This window comes from Malus sylvestris, chromosome 16, assembly GCF_916048215.2.
Source record: "Malus sylvestris chromosome 16, drMalSylv7.2, whole genome shotgun sequence".
Classification (NCBI taxonomy): domain Eukaryota; kingdom Viridiplantae; phylum Streptophyta; class Magnoliopsida; order Rosales; family Rosaceae; genus Malus; species Malus sylvestris.
The window spans coordinates 27,063,212-27,079,333 of NC_062275.1; the positions used below are offsets into that span (position 1 = coordinate 27,063,212).

The 16,122-nt window shown below is 36.5% G+C and overlaps 2 protein-coding genes across 2 annotated transcripts; one reads left to right on the top strand and one right to left on the bottom strand.

Moving 5' to 3' along the window:
* Positions 1-347: 347 nt before the first annotated feature.
* Positions 348-13,511, top strand: LOC126607181 (villin-4-like). Its single transcript, XM_050274675.1, has 24 exons — positions 348-628; positions 1,859-1,983; positions 2,199-2,298; positions 2,597-2,665; positions 2,754-2,990; positions 3,129-3,306; positions 3,390-3,522; positions 3,875-4,037; positions 4,135-4,282; positions 4,418-4,518; positions 5,174-5,329; positions 5,645-5,713; positions 5,814-5,882; positions 6,018-6,155; positions 6,312-6,440; positions 6,789-6,936; positions 7,080-7,090; positions 10,356-10,496; positions 10,896-11,021; positions 11,105-11,170; positions 12,083-12,410; positions 12,508-12,710; positions 12,801-12,989; positions 13,088-13,511. The coding sequence occupies exons 2-23, from the start codon at positions 1,928-1,930 to the stop codon at positions 12,912-12,914; spliced, it is 2,883 nt and encodes a 960-aa protein (XP_050130632.1). The 5' UTR covers positions 348-628; positions 1,859-1,927; the 3' UTR covers positions 12,915-12,989; positions 13,088-13,511.
* Positions 13,512-14,482: 971 nt separating this feature from the next.
* On the bottom strand, positions 14,483-15,037 carry LOC126609250 (uncharacterized). Its single transcript, XM_050277218.1, has one exon. It carries the CDS (start codon positions 15,035-15,037, stop codon positions 14,483-14,485), a length of 555 nt encoding a protein of 184 aa, XP_050133175.1.
* Between the last annotated feature and the right edge of the window lie 1,085 nt (positions 15,038-16,122).

A 16,122-nucleotide genomic window follows, 5' to 3' on the forward strand; every position in this document is an offset into this window, starting at 1 on the left:
TTGACTGATTAATCCAAATTTGATAGGTAATTAACGTTTCTTTTCATTGATCGTTTTCATATGAGCTATCTATTCATAAATTCGTATAATATGACGTACTGCCCTTTAATTAACCTTGTCATCGGACACATTTCATCAAATGCTAAACGGATTCGATCAAGTGATTAAATAAAATACTGAAAACCCATCAAATTTTCACCTGAAAAAAAATGGGAAAATTTAAAAGTAAGCATAAATTAGGCAGAAAACACAATAATTAATTACTATATAAATGTTACTAAAAAAAATTAAAATATATAATTGAATAGGGGAATTTACAGTTCATCTGTGCTTTGTGCCGTTAGTGATAAGCACGCCTGGCAGCTCATCATTCCCTCCAACCTCCCTCCCTCTCTCTCTCTCTCTCATTCATCACCTTTTTCTTTCTCTCTCTGCAGTTTTCCATTTTCTTCTTCGTCTCCTGCGGCCCCACACTCTACTCTCTTTCCTCTCAGCTTTTGTTTTTTTTTTTAATTTTCCATCACCCTCTCTCACTTTATCAATTTTCCAGAAAATGCATATGACTTGAATTTTTTTTTCTGTAATTTATCGTCTTTAGATTGGATCTGGGCCTCCGAAAATCCTCCAGGTATGCTCAAAATTCAAGCTTTCGATTATGGGGTTTTACCATCTTCTAGTTTTTCAATGTTTTGCTCATTGGGTTTTTTTTTTTTCTTTTTTTCTGAATTAAACGCGATAAACCCATTTAACATGTTTTTTTAATCGTAAAATCACTAGAAAAAAATTTGGGTTTGAGTATTTTTCTATGTTCTGATGATCTGGGTTTGATCGGATTGGTGTGTTGTGATTGAATGTCACTGATCCAAGAGAAATCACCGTGTTTTGTTGCTTAATTCAGCTGAGATTTTTAATTTTTGCACTTGTTTAAATAATATTTTCCATGATTTTTAGAGCTAAATATTCTAATTTAGTGGTCCCGAAATTCGAAACTTGGAACTCGCAGTATATCTCCGTCATGGTCTTAGAATTTTAATTCTTTCGGTTCTGAGTATCAGTGAAGTTATTTCACTCCTTCCGTTTTCGCTGCCATGAGTCTGTGAATGTGAATGCGTGCGGGTGCATGTGAGGCCGCACATGAGTGTGTGTGTGTGTGTGTGTGTTAAAATGTGACCTGGGTGGGAAATGGGAATTGCTTCTCTGCCTCCGTGTCTATTTTCATTAATGGTTCACTTGCACTTTTTGTCTGTGTTATCCGAAATGCTTTCTGGGTTTTCAATAACCAGTTTTGCTTCATTTTTGTATTTTCCATTGTCCTCTTTGTTCAGTTAAATATCGTTTGTTTTCTACATACCCTTCTCCTTTCGCTATATTAAGTATTTATTTTAGTGCATTTGACCTGCAGAAGTAGTTTTAGTCGGATTGGACAGAAAAAATTGTGAATAACTAGACTAAAATCTCCCGGTAGGATGCTATGCATTTTGGTTGGAGCTGCATTGTGTGAAGCTTTATAGTCTTTGGCGTTAAGGACTGTACCTATGTAGCGAGCATTCTGTACTAATCCTGCTAAAATTTCAGTGCAATCCTAACCGTTTGAATTAGCCAAGCCATAACGTTGCATCCACATGTATATGATGACAATCTTTGTTGACTCTATGGTAACTTTCATGTTGTAGTAATCAGTATGTGTTCATTTTGTCTTTGTATAGATAAACTTTGTTCAGTGCTTCACCAAATAAATAACTGACACTTATTTCTGAAATGTGGATTGTCCCTATCTACTAGAATAATTTGCAAGGTGTACCTTGTTGTATCTGAATTTTTTGGTAATCAATCATTTCATTTGTATGCTCTTTTGTAGTGCCGAATTGTTACGCCAACCTTCTTGCCAAGCTGTGGATAAGTTTATAGATACAGCTGCAAAAACAAAATGGCTGTTTCCATGAGAGATTTAGATCCAGCTTTCCAGGGAGCTGGACAAAAGGCGTATCCTTTATCTCATGAAATGTTCAGCTTCTTTACAATTTTTGACATTTGTCCTTCTGACGTAGTTTTCTCATCAATGCAGTAGTTTGCAATTAATGAAGGAAACCAAACATAAGGGCAGCAACTGTTACCATATAGTGTTGCTGCTGATATATTTCTGCTCTTTTAAGTTTGGATTTGTATGTTTTTTATGTTATCTCCTTGAAAATGTATAGTGGACTTGAAATATGGCGCATTGAAAACTTTCGTCCTGCTCCAGTCCCAAAATCCTCTTATGGCAAGTTTTTTATGGGGGACTCTTATGTGATCCTAAAAGTAAGTAAATAGATGTAATCAAACTCATTTCTCATGTACCAATATATTTTAATCACTCTTAGTTGTATACTGCAACCTCCAGAAGCTTTCTTTGTGATTGCTGGTTTCCCTAAACATTTAAAACCATGCCTTGTCTTTGTCGTGATGTGAGCCACATGACAAGTTTATTTGTGAAATATGAGTTAATCAAATGATTTTAGTATTCTGGATATTCAATCTGTTATATTTTGCGTTAAGCTTCTGTTTTGTGCATTTTCAGACTTTGACTAACTTCTGAGTTGATTAACTTCCTATTCAGACAACAGCCTCAAAAAGTGGTGCCTTGCGGCATGAAATCCATTATTGGCTTGGCAAGGATACTTCCCAGGTAAACTCTACAATTTACACTATTGAAGTTATTATCTGATTTTGAATTCTCGGCATATCTTTCTGACATGGGGGATATGTTAAAACAGGATGAAGCTGGGGCTGCAGCCATCAAGACAGTTGAATTAGATGCAACCATTGGGGGACGTGCTGTCCAGCATCGTGAAGTACAGGGTCACGAAACTGCCAAGTTCCTATCTTATTTCAAACCATGTATCATACCTCAAGAGGGTGGAGTTGCATCTGGGTTCAAACATGCTGTGGCTGAAGAACACAAGACACGATTGTTTGTGTGCAAAGGAAAACATGTTGTCCATGTCAAAGAGGCAAGTCTATATGCATATGTTCTCTGGTGATGATGAATAAGACTTGATCTGCATAACACATGCATGGTCACATACATACACATATATGTGCAAGTTGTGTACGTATTTAATGGTCACACACATACATACATATTACAGGTTGCTTTTGCTCGATCTTCACTCAGCCATGATGACATTTTTATTTTGGATACGAAGTCTAAAATTTTTCAATTTAATGGTTCGAACTCATCTATTCAAGAAAGAGCTAAGGCGTTAGAAGTTGTCCAGTACATTAAAGACACATATCATGATGGGAAATGTGAGATAGCTTCCATTGGTAAGTCAAATTACATAGTGGAAAGTTCAATGTTGATATTTAACCATCATATTCGGTCTCACTGAGTCAATCTACTTATGTAGAGGATGGAAAGTTGATGGCTGATGCTGAAAGTGGAGAATTTTGGGGTTTATTTGGTGGTTTTGCTCCACTTCCAAAGAAAACAGCCACCGATGAGGACAAAAGTTTTGATTCTTATCCTACTAAGCTTCTTTGGTAATTTTCCATCTAATTTGACCCTTTTCTATTATGTATAATCTTATAAGGATCTCTGCCATATTAAGTGGACCTCATTGTTTTTAGAAGGCATAATATGTTACTTCATAGTCATACATATTCATAAGTGTACTTGTGCATGTAGTCATCCATTTCTTTTCTTTCCAACTCTTTGACCATTTGAAAAATCTATTCATTTTCCCTTCTTTTGGACAAAAACAGAAATCAGATACTTGGAGCATTGTCTACAATAATGATAACTTCGTTTGGTATAGTGAAGTTTCATTTGTGATTATGAATTATGAGATCCAACAATATTGTAGTTCTGACACAAAGATATTTTCCTTTTAAGTGTTGTGAAGGGACAGGCAGAACCAGTTGAGGGTGATGCTTTAACGAGGGATTTGCTAGACACAAATAAGTGCTATCTTCTAGATTGTGGGTTGGAAGTGTTTGTTTGGATGGGTAGAAATACATCTCTTGACGAAAGAAGGAGTGCAAGTGGAGCTGCAGAAGTACTATCATTGCCTTTTCTTTTTCCATCTATCATCAACGTTGCATCTTGATGTATGTCCTCAGTAACCCTTGTTTTCTGTCAATTTCTCCATATAGGAGTTAGTTCATGGTCCTGATCGATCGAAATCCCACATAATTCGTGTAATTGAGGGCTTTGAGACAGTAATGTTTAGGTCTAAATTCAATTCATGGCCCCAAACAGCTGATGTAGCTGTGTCAGAAGATGGTAGGGGCAAGGTTGCAGGTAAGTCATTGAACTGTTTTGCTTCTGACTTTTCTTCTTCTTTTTCTTTTTCTTGTTCTTGCTTGCAACATATATTGTTCTTATGATCATAACCAAGCAAAATCTCACTTCTGTTGTTTCTCTTTCTTTCTGCAGCACTCTTAAAGCGTCAAGGGGTTAATGTGAAGGGTCTGTTGAAAGCTGATCCTGTAAAAGAAGAACCTCAACCATACATTGATTGCACAGGAAACTTGCAGGTGCTGTATATCTGTATTTATTGCACTTTTTGTTGTTTCTCATATTTTTCTGGTTCCTTTGGTAACCATTCTTATGTAGCAGTGGTAGTACTTGTTTGTTAGTTCAACTCTTTATGCTAAAGTTTCCTTTGAACCAAGAACCTCTTTTGTTAACACAAACTCCACAAAGCTGGTTGACTGCACTATTTTTGTCTTTGTTTTCAAAATTGTTAAAAAGGAAGATATAAAAGTTGTCTATGTATATGAGGAAGCTATAAAAGAAGAAGGCTTCAGAATCAACTCATAAATTGTATGGAAATACCACTAACTTGGTTAGAAAGCCTAATATTTAGTTTTGAATTCTAACCATAAAACTAAGGGGTTGTAACATTTTACAAGAACCATCACTGACTCATCACAAATGAGGTCCCAGGGAAACATGAACATTCATTTGGAAATTCTACGTTTTGCTTTTTCTGTAGTTCCATATTACTGTTGCTATATTTATTCATTAACTAGAAATGCTTTTTAGGCTTTGAGAAGTGCATATTTGATGAATCGTAAAACCTTAACCCCACGCAGAAGGAACTGAGCTAGATATGTGAATATAAACCTCATGTCAACTTTTTTGTTATGCAATCAGCAATCTTGCTAATAGAATATCATGTTTTGGCAGGTTTGGCGTGTGAATGGCCAGGAAAAGATTAGCCTTCAATCTTCTGATCAATCAAAATTTTACAGTGGAGATTGCTATATTTTCCATTATGCATATCCAGGAGAGGATAAAGAGGAACATCTTATAGGAACATGGTTTGGAAAGCAAAGCGTTGAGGTAATAATTTACCTAGCATCTTGTTAATCTTGACACCGTGCTCAGAATATCATAAACTATTGAAAGGCTTTACAACAATTCCCTTAAAAAGTCCAGGGACCTTGAAAGATGTCTTCTGTTTAATTTAATTAGCACAGAGATCAGGCATTTTCAACCTAAATCAGATTGCTTCCAAAACTTTAGTATTTTCTGGCAATGTGATTGATGGTCTGGCATGGACTTGCAATGTGACGTATTTACGAGATTAGGGAGATGTATATTTGTTCGTAGAGTTTAGCTGAAGGCTTACTAAATATGATCTTATACTCAAAACAGGAAGAAAGAGCATCAGCTATTTCACTAGCAAGCAAGATGGTTGAGTCAATGAAGTTTCTTGCTGCCCAGGTAGTTTTCCTTCAACTAAAGATGTCATTGATACACTGATGTAATTGAATGTCCTTATTTCTTTGTTGCTTACTGATGATATTTTGTCCCTAATTTGTAGGCTCGTATCTATGAAGGAAATGAACCAATTCAGTTCTATTCAATCTTCCAAAGCATAATTGTTTTGAAGGTTTGTGAATTTTATGCCACCATGGAGGAAATTATATTGAAGTAAAAGAAAGGAAAGAAAGTTATTGTAATCATCATTAGATCATAATTGCATGTTTTCAAATTACCACAACATGGACTATGTGAATTCTATCAGGGTGGTCTCAGTGATGGATACAAAAGTTATGTTGTGGAGAGAGAAGTTGCAGATGAGACATATCAAGAAGATGGTGTTGCATTATTTCGTGTTCAGGGATCTGGACCTGATAATATGCAAGCAATACAAGTTGATGCAGTAAGTCTCTTCTTTCTTTCTTTCTTTCTTTTCTCTCCTGGTTCTGTTAGCAGAAGGATACCTATAGAAGATAGACCTGTATATTTCTGTCATGTATTTGGAAGTTATGTTAACAATCATCCTTTCTTTCCTTTTCCTCTTAATCCCTTCCATCAGGTTGCATCATCTTTGAATTCCTCATACTGTTATATATTACATAGTGGCTCAACTGTCTTTACCTGGTCTGGAAGCCTCACAAACTCAGATGATCAGGAACTCGTTGAGAGGCAGCTCGATTTAATAAAGGTTATCCTCTATGTTTTCTTTTAGCTATAGAAAGTGCTATAGAAGATAGACCTTTCTAGGTGAGATATTTATTTGTAAATATCTCTAACAGTAGAAAGGCTGGCCCCTCTTGTGACATGTATCGTTGCATGTATACCATTTGTATAAATATTGTCATCCTACTCACAGGTGAACTACAGTAAGGTCGATTTGGCTGATTCAACTTCTAACATATTATTTCACGAGGGTGCTCTCGATTCTTTTATTGAACATCTGTTTTGTGTGTGAAGGGGTCCTTATAATGTATGTTTTTTTAGTGGGATGATGTACTTATTAATCTCATTCTTATATTGTCTCAATTGTCTACAGCCGGATCTTCAGTCGAAAACGCAAAAGGAAAATTCCGAGTCTGAACAGTTTTGGGAGTTATTAGGAGGAAAGACCGAGTATCCCAGCCAAAAGATTGTACGATCTTCCGAAAGTGACCCTCGCCTATTTTCTTGCACCTTCTCAAATGGTATGAAACTTATCTGAGCAGATGATAAAATTTTCATATCTTGTATTTTTCTATCTTCAGTTTGGTTTAAACCTTGAAGTTTTTGACCTTTTTCTCCCCTTTCTGTTGTTCTGACTATGACCATGCTGCACATCGAACTTCAGGAAATTTGAAGGTACATAGTTCGGTTTATCATTTCTAATCCATGATAAGATTTTTACCACCTGCAAAAGTAGGGATAAAAACACTTAAAAATACTTGCAAGAGTAAAGGGTTATCGTAGTATAGTATAGCAGCTCAAACAAGGTCGTTTTCCATAGAGATTGAATGAATAACTTGTATTTAAAACCAACTCTTAATTAATTATTCAAAACAAAGTTTGGAAAATGTTGATTTTGTGATTAAAATATTAAAAACGAATTTAAAATAAAAACAGTTAAATAAATCAACAAAGTAAAGAAAACAAAAGTAAACGGTTTTGAAAATCAATTTGTAAAGGCCTAGGGTTCCGTCATCACCCTAACAATCCTATTAACCTTACCAATTACTTATGAATTACACATGCAACTTTAAAGGTAGGTTTTCCTAATGCATATTCTCCTCGTGATATTAAGCAAGAGCGTATATCTAACATGCAACTCGTCTGTGATATTCATATCAAATATGAACATGCAAGACTCATTGAGTTTTGTGAAAACCCTTTGAAAAACCATGCAATCCATAAGAGGGTGATGTTCACCTTAGGTGAAATTGCAATTATTATTAACCATAAGAAGCAATACTCAATCCTCTGGTGATATTCCGACCTAATAGCATCCGATTACTTATCTAAACATCCTAATGGTAGCTAAGCATTAAGACAGAGAGTTTAAACACAGTGATTAATAATTCAAATTATGCATGCATAATATCATAAACAATTAAATAAAGATTACTTATTCATGCTAAGGCTCATGGCCTAGCCCTAGCAAACGGAAATTAGTTACGAACAACCATAAAACAAAAGGAATTTTATTGAAATAGAAAAAGGATAGAAAACACCTTGAAAGAAAAATACAAATTGTCAAACCCTAGCCAACTTCTCCCAATTAGTGTGTGTGTTTCCCTCTCATGGCTAAATAGCCTTAGTTATACTAATGCAAAATAAAACTCTACCTAGAAAGGGTCTTAGAATAAAACTAGGAAACAACAACAACAACAAAGCCTTTTCCCACTAAGTGGGGTCGGCTATATGAATCCTAGAACGCCATTGCGCTCGGTTTTGTGTCATGTCCTCCGTTAGATCCAAGTACTCTAAGTCTTTTCTTAGGGTCTCTTCCAAAGTTTTCCTAGGTCTTCCTCTACCCCTTCGGCCCTGAACCTCTGTCCCGTGGTCACATCTTCGAACCGGAGTGTCAGTAGGCCTTTTTTGCACATGTCCAAACCACCGTAACCGATTTTCTCTCCTCTTTCCTTCAATTTCGGCTACTCCTACTTTACCTCGGATATCCTCATTCCTAATCTTATCCTTTCTCGTGTGCCCACACATCCAACGAAGCATCCTCATCTCCACTACACCTACGTGTTGATGCTTCACCGCCCAACATTCTATGCCATACAACATTGTCGGCCTTATTGCTGTCCTATAAAATTTTCCCTTGAGCTTCAGTGGCCTACAACGGTCACACAACATCAGACTTTTGACAGACCAAATCAACTCCGATTTGGTTCCAAAATGTCTCTTTTTAAAGCTTAAGTCGTCCCCCAACAAATTCTTAGAAGGAATTTTCCTCAAAATATGCCATCTTGACCTTCAAAATACCCAAAACATCCAAAAACGTCAATATGGGAAAACTGCACACTGGGTCTTTATTTCATTGCCACAGTCAAACGGCTCAGTAGAAAATTTTGAAACTTTGATTCAATCGGCTTGAAAGACTCATGAACATCTCCAATTGGAATCACTCCAAAATTCGTCCATTTGATTACTTTATGCTCAAGAGGAAGTCGAATGTGTTACATTATAAATATAATTCAAAGTATCAAAATCTCACCAAAATAATCAATAAATTAATGCTAGGATTAGTGTAAAATATATAGTATAAAGGTGAATCATCAATCCACAACATGAATGTTAGACTGTGCAAGATGCATGATCTTTTCAGTTATATGTATTATGAAGTACATGAATTTTTTGAACGATTTTTTATACTATTGTTTCATGAGACGTATTTTTTTGTATTATGTCGTAACCTTATGATTTAATACAAACAACAACAACAACAACAACATCAACAACAACAACAAAGCCTTTTCCCACTAAGTGAGGTCGGCTATATGAATCCTAGAACGCCATTGTGCTCGGTTCTGTGTCATGTCCTCCGTTAGATCCAAGTACTCTTAAGTCTTTTCTTAGAGTTTCTTCCAAAGTTTTCCTAGGTCTTCCTCTATCCCTTCGGCCCTGGACCTCTGTCCCGTTGTCGCATCTTCTAACCGGAGCGTCAGTAGGCCTTCTTTGCACATGTCCAAACCACCGTAACCGATTTTCTCTCATCTTTCCTTCAATTTTGGCTACTCCTACTTTACCTCGGATATCCTCATTCCTAATCTTCTCCTTTCTCATGTGCCCACACATCCAACGAAGCATCCTCATCTCCATTACACCCATTTTATGTACGTGTTGATGCTTCACCGCCCAACATTCCGTGTCATACAGCATCACCGGCCTTTTTGCTGTCCTATAAAATTCTCCCTTGAGCTTTAGTGGCATACGGCAATCACACAACACGCCAGATGCACTCTTCCACTTCATCCATCCAGCTTGTATTCTATGGTTGAGGTCTCCATCTAATTCTCCGTTCTTTTGCAAGATAGATCTTAGGTAGCGAAAGTCGTCGCTCTTTGGTACTTCTTGATCTCCGAACCCCTAAGAACATGACATTCTTCTTTTAAAAAAGCAGCCTTTTCAGAAACCTAAGAACATGACATTCTTGTGCCCCTGTTTCAGACATTCATTCGGATACTAATACTTCAGTTACTTGAGAAAAGTTAAAAAGGGTTGTAATCGAAACAAAATAAAGTTATAAAGGGTTGTGTTTTTCATTTCTAACATGATAAATCAACATGGTTAATTTTCGATCTTTCATGCTCGCACACTATCGAACTTGGTGTATTGCACACATTAGGTTTCAAAAACCAAAAATATGATATTCAGCTCATCCCTTTGTCTAGGTTTCTGGGAGTTGACATGTCTGACACCTGGCTTTATCTACACATGATAGTTGATAGTTCTGTCTATGTCCGTAAATCATAGCATAAACAGATTATGAAACTCAAGAATGAGGTGATTAAAATAATTCAACTTGCATGAAATATTGAGATTTCTTGCATCAACTGATCAAAGTTATGGAACCTTCGGATTTATCTTTGCACACAGCTTTAAATTGAAGTCATTGTTGCAGGTAGTAGAGATATACAACTTCACCCAGGACGATTTGATGACTGAAGATATATTCATCTTAGATTGTCACTCAGACATCTTCGTTTGGGTTGGCCAACAGGTCAAATCCAAGGATGGGATGCAGGCTTTAACTATTGGGGAGGTACGACTTTTTATAGTTCGTCTTGAAGCAATAGCTGTATTTTTGTTTTTGTTCACAAGCTAGTATTTATATATCAAAATGTTTTTTTTCCTTTCAGTCTGATGTGCACTGTCCACCGTGAAATAGAAACTCTTAAATCTATATACTGAAACTTCTAATATTGCTCCACACGATTATTTACCTGAATAATTTTGTAATCTGACTGGAGATTGTAATATTAGAACAACTGTGTCAACCGTCCTTTAAGATACATGTCACTCACTTTGAAATTTTATTGACTTTCAGTAGAAACTTAATCTGAGTGTTATGTTTCTCATATTGGCTAACAATTGTCATTGTGTGAACTATCTTTAAGACTTTCTAATGTTACTATTTCTTGGCAATTTTGACTTTTGACAGAAATTTCTTGAGCATGATTTTTTAATGGAAAAATTATCTCGTGAAGCTTCAATATATATCGTCATGGAAGGAAGTGAGCCACCTTTCTTCACACGCTTCTTCATTTGGGACTCTGCAAAATCTGCTGTGAGTCCTATAATCATTATCAAGTTGTCACCACAATTTGAGATCTTTTTGAGAATCTGATTGTCCTTATGTTCTTGGTACAGATGCATGGGAACTCTTTCCAAAGGAAGCTTACTATACTAAAAAATGGGGGTACTCCAACTCTAAATGTAAGCCTTCTTTTGTAGTATTGATTGCATTAGAAGTTGATCGTGAGTAATCTTATGAGTTTGTTCACATCTATACTTATTTTGAATTTTCTATGGCATACCTGATCGAACTTTTGTTGAAGTTTCAATAAGTCTATTATGGGATATTGACTACAACCCCAAATTCAGTGGACGATCTCCCATATCTTGTAATGAGATATTACACGGAGAATATTATATCAATATATATTGGTTTTTGGTGTTTTGTTTGGCTTCAGTTCTAAGTAAATATTGACTATCTCCCATGATTGTCTCACAAATTCAAAGAATGTGTAGAATTTGGGACATTAAGTTCTCCGTGTCTGTAAAGTTTTGCGGGCTTCACATCTACAACAACAACAACAACAAAGCCTTTTCCCACTAAGTGGGGTCGGCTTTTGCGGGCTTCACATCTGATCTGATAAAATCCCTTCAAAACATAGCTGTAGCACCTCTGGAACCAGAGCTACCTGAAATGCCAAATTAAGTTGACTAAGTACCATGTATCTCCTCGTATTTGCATAAGAGCCATCCCATTTGGTGGTTCTATTTAGGGTGGGTTAGGATGCTCAAATGTATATGCCAGAGTTGCTAGCCATGGTGTTTATGTGCTATAAATTTCTGTATGAAAGTTTAGTTACAATTTACTTTTTTATAGGTAAAAAGTTTTATTTAACAGGTGTAATCCAAGTGCACAGGAAGTATATAGGAAAGAAAGATTAGTATTCATAATATTAGTCAACCATCAATACTCACACGTTGTTGAGATCTGTGTGGTTAATGCAAGTGTGGCACTTCTACATTTTGACTGTACACATGCAACTTGTCGCATCTTGTTTCCAGATTAATACATATATTATTTATTGCCTGATTAATTATCTGATGCTTAACTAGAAACCAAAACGGAGAGCACCAGTATCTTATGGTGGAAGGTCTAGTGTACCAGATAAATCACAGCGTTCTAGAAGCATGTCTTTCAGCCCCGATCGAGTTCGTGTGAGGGGTAGATCTCCAGCTTTCAATGCACTGGCTGCTACTTTTGAGAATGCTAATGCCAGAAACCTTTCAACTCCACCTCCAATGGTCAGAAAGCTGTACCCCAAATCTGTGACTCCAGATTCATCAAAATTGGCTTCAAAATCATCAGCTATAGCAGCACTCACTGCTAGCTTCGAGAAAACAGGACCAGCAAGAGAATCTAATATACCAAGATCGCCGAAAGGTAAGTATCGGTTAAGCTCCCTCCTTCACACTAAAAATTGAAGCACTCAGTTCCTTAAGAGGTACTTAATTTGAAGCATTCTTTTCCATGGCTGCAGTGAGCCAAGGGCCCCCCAAACCAAAACAACAGGAAACGAATAACAAGGAGAATTCTGTGAGCGGTAAACTAGAATCCCTCACCATACACGAAGATGTGAAGGAGGGTGAAGCAGAAGATGAGAACCTCCCAGTTTACCCATATGAACGCCTTAAAACAACATCACAAGATCCTGTTACAGATATTGATGTGACGAAGCGAGAGGTAACATACTGGAATTCCATATAATGATTATGGCATCATAAGCATACGTATTCGATTCCATCCTTATATATGTGGGTTTGGCACAAGCAGATTTACTTGTCAGCAGAGGAGTTCAGGGAGCATTTCGGGATGGCAAAGGATGCTTTCCATAAGTTTCCCAAATGGAAACAGAACAAGCTTAAAATGGCCCTTCAATTGTTTTGAATATCTTCGTACTCTTCATTTTCTTCAGCTTGCTGAAGTTTATGTTGCATGCGTCGGAATGCTTGCCCACCAACTGTACATAATCTTTCCTTACGAAAACTACAGTTTGATTTTCGTTGACTTCTAACCATGGAAGCATTCTGATTAACATTTTGCTTTCTTTCTTCCTACAGTGGGGGAACACAATTTCTCAGGAGGGAAAGGGACAGCATCCGTGCATTTTTAGCTGCTTCTGCTCCCAAGAAGCTAGTTTTCATGATTGGACAGGAACAAACGATTTTTTTCTTCTGTTTTTCCTCTTGTCGGTGTTTTGAGTTGGTTTGAATGTCTAGGTTTGCATTTTGGCTTACTTAGTTCTTGGTTTTCTTTGTGGTGACAGGTTTGTTGTGAGCGCATTTGGTCAGTCAATTTTCAATTTATTATTCAAAAATCGAAAATCTTTTTTTCGTTTGACCGGGGTTCGGAGTTGATTTTGGTAGAGAAAATTAGGGCTTAGGTTGTATTGATATGAGAGGATGGGAAAAGTGTGTACAGCGGAGTGTAAAAACCAATTCGCTCCTGTTTTGAGTTTGACAATAAAAGTGTGATTTTTGCCTTTCTCTTTGCCTCCCCTCCTCCGCATTTATGAATTATAATTTATCTTTCTTCTTCTCGACTTCCATATCCATTTAAATAATTAACTTGAAGAGAGAGACCAGAAAATGATTTAGCTCCAAAACTCAACCCATTATTTATTTTATTTTTGAGATGCTAAGCAAGGGAGATGAGAGCTGGGGATTGAGAATCAAGTTGGTGGGTTGAGATTAGGGCTCCGAGAAAAAGCTAGTATTGTTTGAAGTTGCTAGCCAAATTAACATTTCAATCATTTAGCTAGCTACAATTGAAGAAAATTGGGATTTCATCATAAAACCAATTGGCAATATAAGAGTAGAGCAACATCTTATAAGCCTTTGCAACGTTTCTTTTTTCTCCGATATGAAACTCTTTTAACTTCACATCATCACACGCTCCCTCATATGTGGCGAATTTTCAAGTCAAACACATAGACAACACGAATTAGGTGATGTGGAGGGCTGTTGAGCTTCACACATAGGCCAACTTACTCTGATACAATGAAGAAATTTGAGTTTCTACTATAAAATCAGTTAGCAATATGTAGAGTTGCCCTACCTCTTTTAAGTCTTTGCACGATTTCTCCTTTCACATGTGCTCCACATCACAAAAAAATCCCCACCCATGAGCGGGCATTTGAAGATATAAAAGTAAAAAGGTCCCACCTTACAAATACTTATAAAGAGTTGAGTTACTGCCTATAGTAAAATCTCAAATTACCAAAGGAGGTGTCAAATTTTAAACATCAAAATGATTTTTAATGGCTTATGTGACAATTTGACATTTTATACAATATTTTGCTTCACCCGATATGTTAAATAATAACGTCTTTTTTTTTTTTTATGCAAAGAAATTCATTAAAGCACGAAACCTCTAGTACAACCGTTTCCAATACAATCAAAATTAAAGGCAGGAAGAGCAACATCAAGTAAACAGAAATCCCAATAATGAGGATTCTAGAGGGAGAGGCCAAGGTGAGCTAAAGCATCCGCAACAAAGGTTGCTTCCCTGAAAATGTGCTTCCAATTAACATGACTAAAAGACCGAGTTAGGATACGAATATCATTGATTATAGAGCTGACTCTCCAAGGAATCCCCCAGTGACCTTGCACAACTTCAATGATGAGTTTAGAGTCCTCATCCACCATCACTTTGGTGAAACCCTTGCGCCTAGCACACTGGAGCCCTTCTCGCAAACCCATCGCTTCTGCTACCGAAATAGTAATGCCATCAAGGTTAAGATCCCCCGCCCCAATCACCTGTGAATTACTGTTACGGAGCACAAAGGCAGCAGCAGCACAGTTGTTTGAAACTGAACCATCAAAATCGAGTTTAATCATATCATGCCGGTCAGGAGGATGCCATTTAATAAAGGAAGAGATAGGTAAAGCCTCCTTGGAGTCACACTTCCCATTAGCCTTGAAAAAAGCCGAACCAACACTACCGGTGATAGAAACACAACGCGCCGTGATCGGGGGCACACTTCTGAACACCAAGTTATTTCTTTCCATCCAGATTTGCCAGCAGTTCAGAATTACTTTACTAAGATTAGAAAGGCCGTCTTTGTCATTAGAACTTAAGGATTCCATCCAATAAAAAAAAAAATTATCATTAGTACTTATGTTACCATTATTAAAACTACCAAGAGTTAAGCCCCAAACTTTAGTAGCAAAAACACAATTACAAAAGAGATGACATTGATCTTCTTTGATTGTATTACATAACGGACATAACTCATCAATGTTTTTAACAAAACAACTTAAGCGTTTTTTGGTTTGCAATCTTTCCTGAATCATAAGCCAAGCAAACATTTTAAGCTTAAGAGCAATAGTTAGCTTCCACATTTTCTTTAACAAAGTAAGGCGATTACTAGAGTGATTGTTCCGATTTTGTAGCCAGGTAGCAGACTTAATAGAAAAGCTTCCATTATTGGTTAAGCCCAAACTTAACTTGTCATTCGACTCCTGTAAAGGGACGGGAATGCAACAAATTTTTCTAATGATGTCATCATCAACTACAGTAGCTAATTTAATACTATCCCAACTATTATGAACTATAAAGTTGCTTACTTTAAGATTCCAATCAATATTATTCCTATCATTCATGGGATTAAATGAAAAAGGGCGTAAGGAAAAACCCAATGATGGGTCTAGAAGAGTATGTCTTCACCATTACCCACAATCAATCTCATTCCCTCATGCATGATGTTTTTATTAGAAATAATGTCTTTCCAAGCAAGTGAGTAGTTTTGTTTAATCTTCGAATTTAAAAAATCGATCTTACGTAAGTATTTACTTTTGACTATTTCAGCCCACCAATTTTCTTTGTTGGTTAAAACTTTCCAACCTAATTTGGCTAAACAAGCATTGTTAAAATGATCAATCCGTTTGATTCCTAAACCACCCTGATTCTTTGGAGAACAAACCTTTTTCCAAGCCATTGTTTTGAGTTTAGTATTTCTCCCCCAAAAGAAATCTTTGCATTCTTTATCAATTTTAGTTGTTAAATAATAATGTCATTTAATAAATTTTTTTATCCTTTTATGGGGTCCAATAATTGAGACAGCCAATCAAATACTTGAATAACATACTCTTCA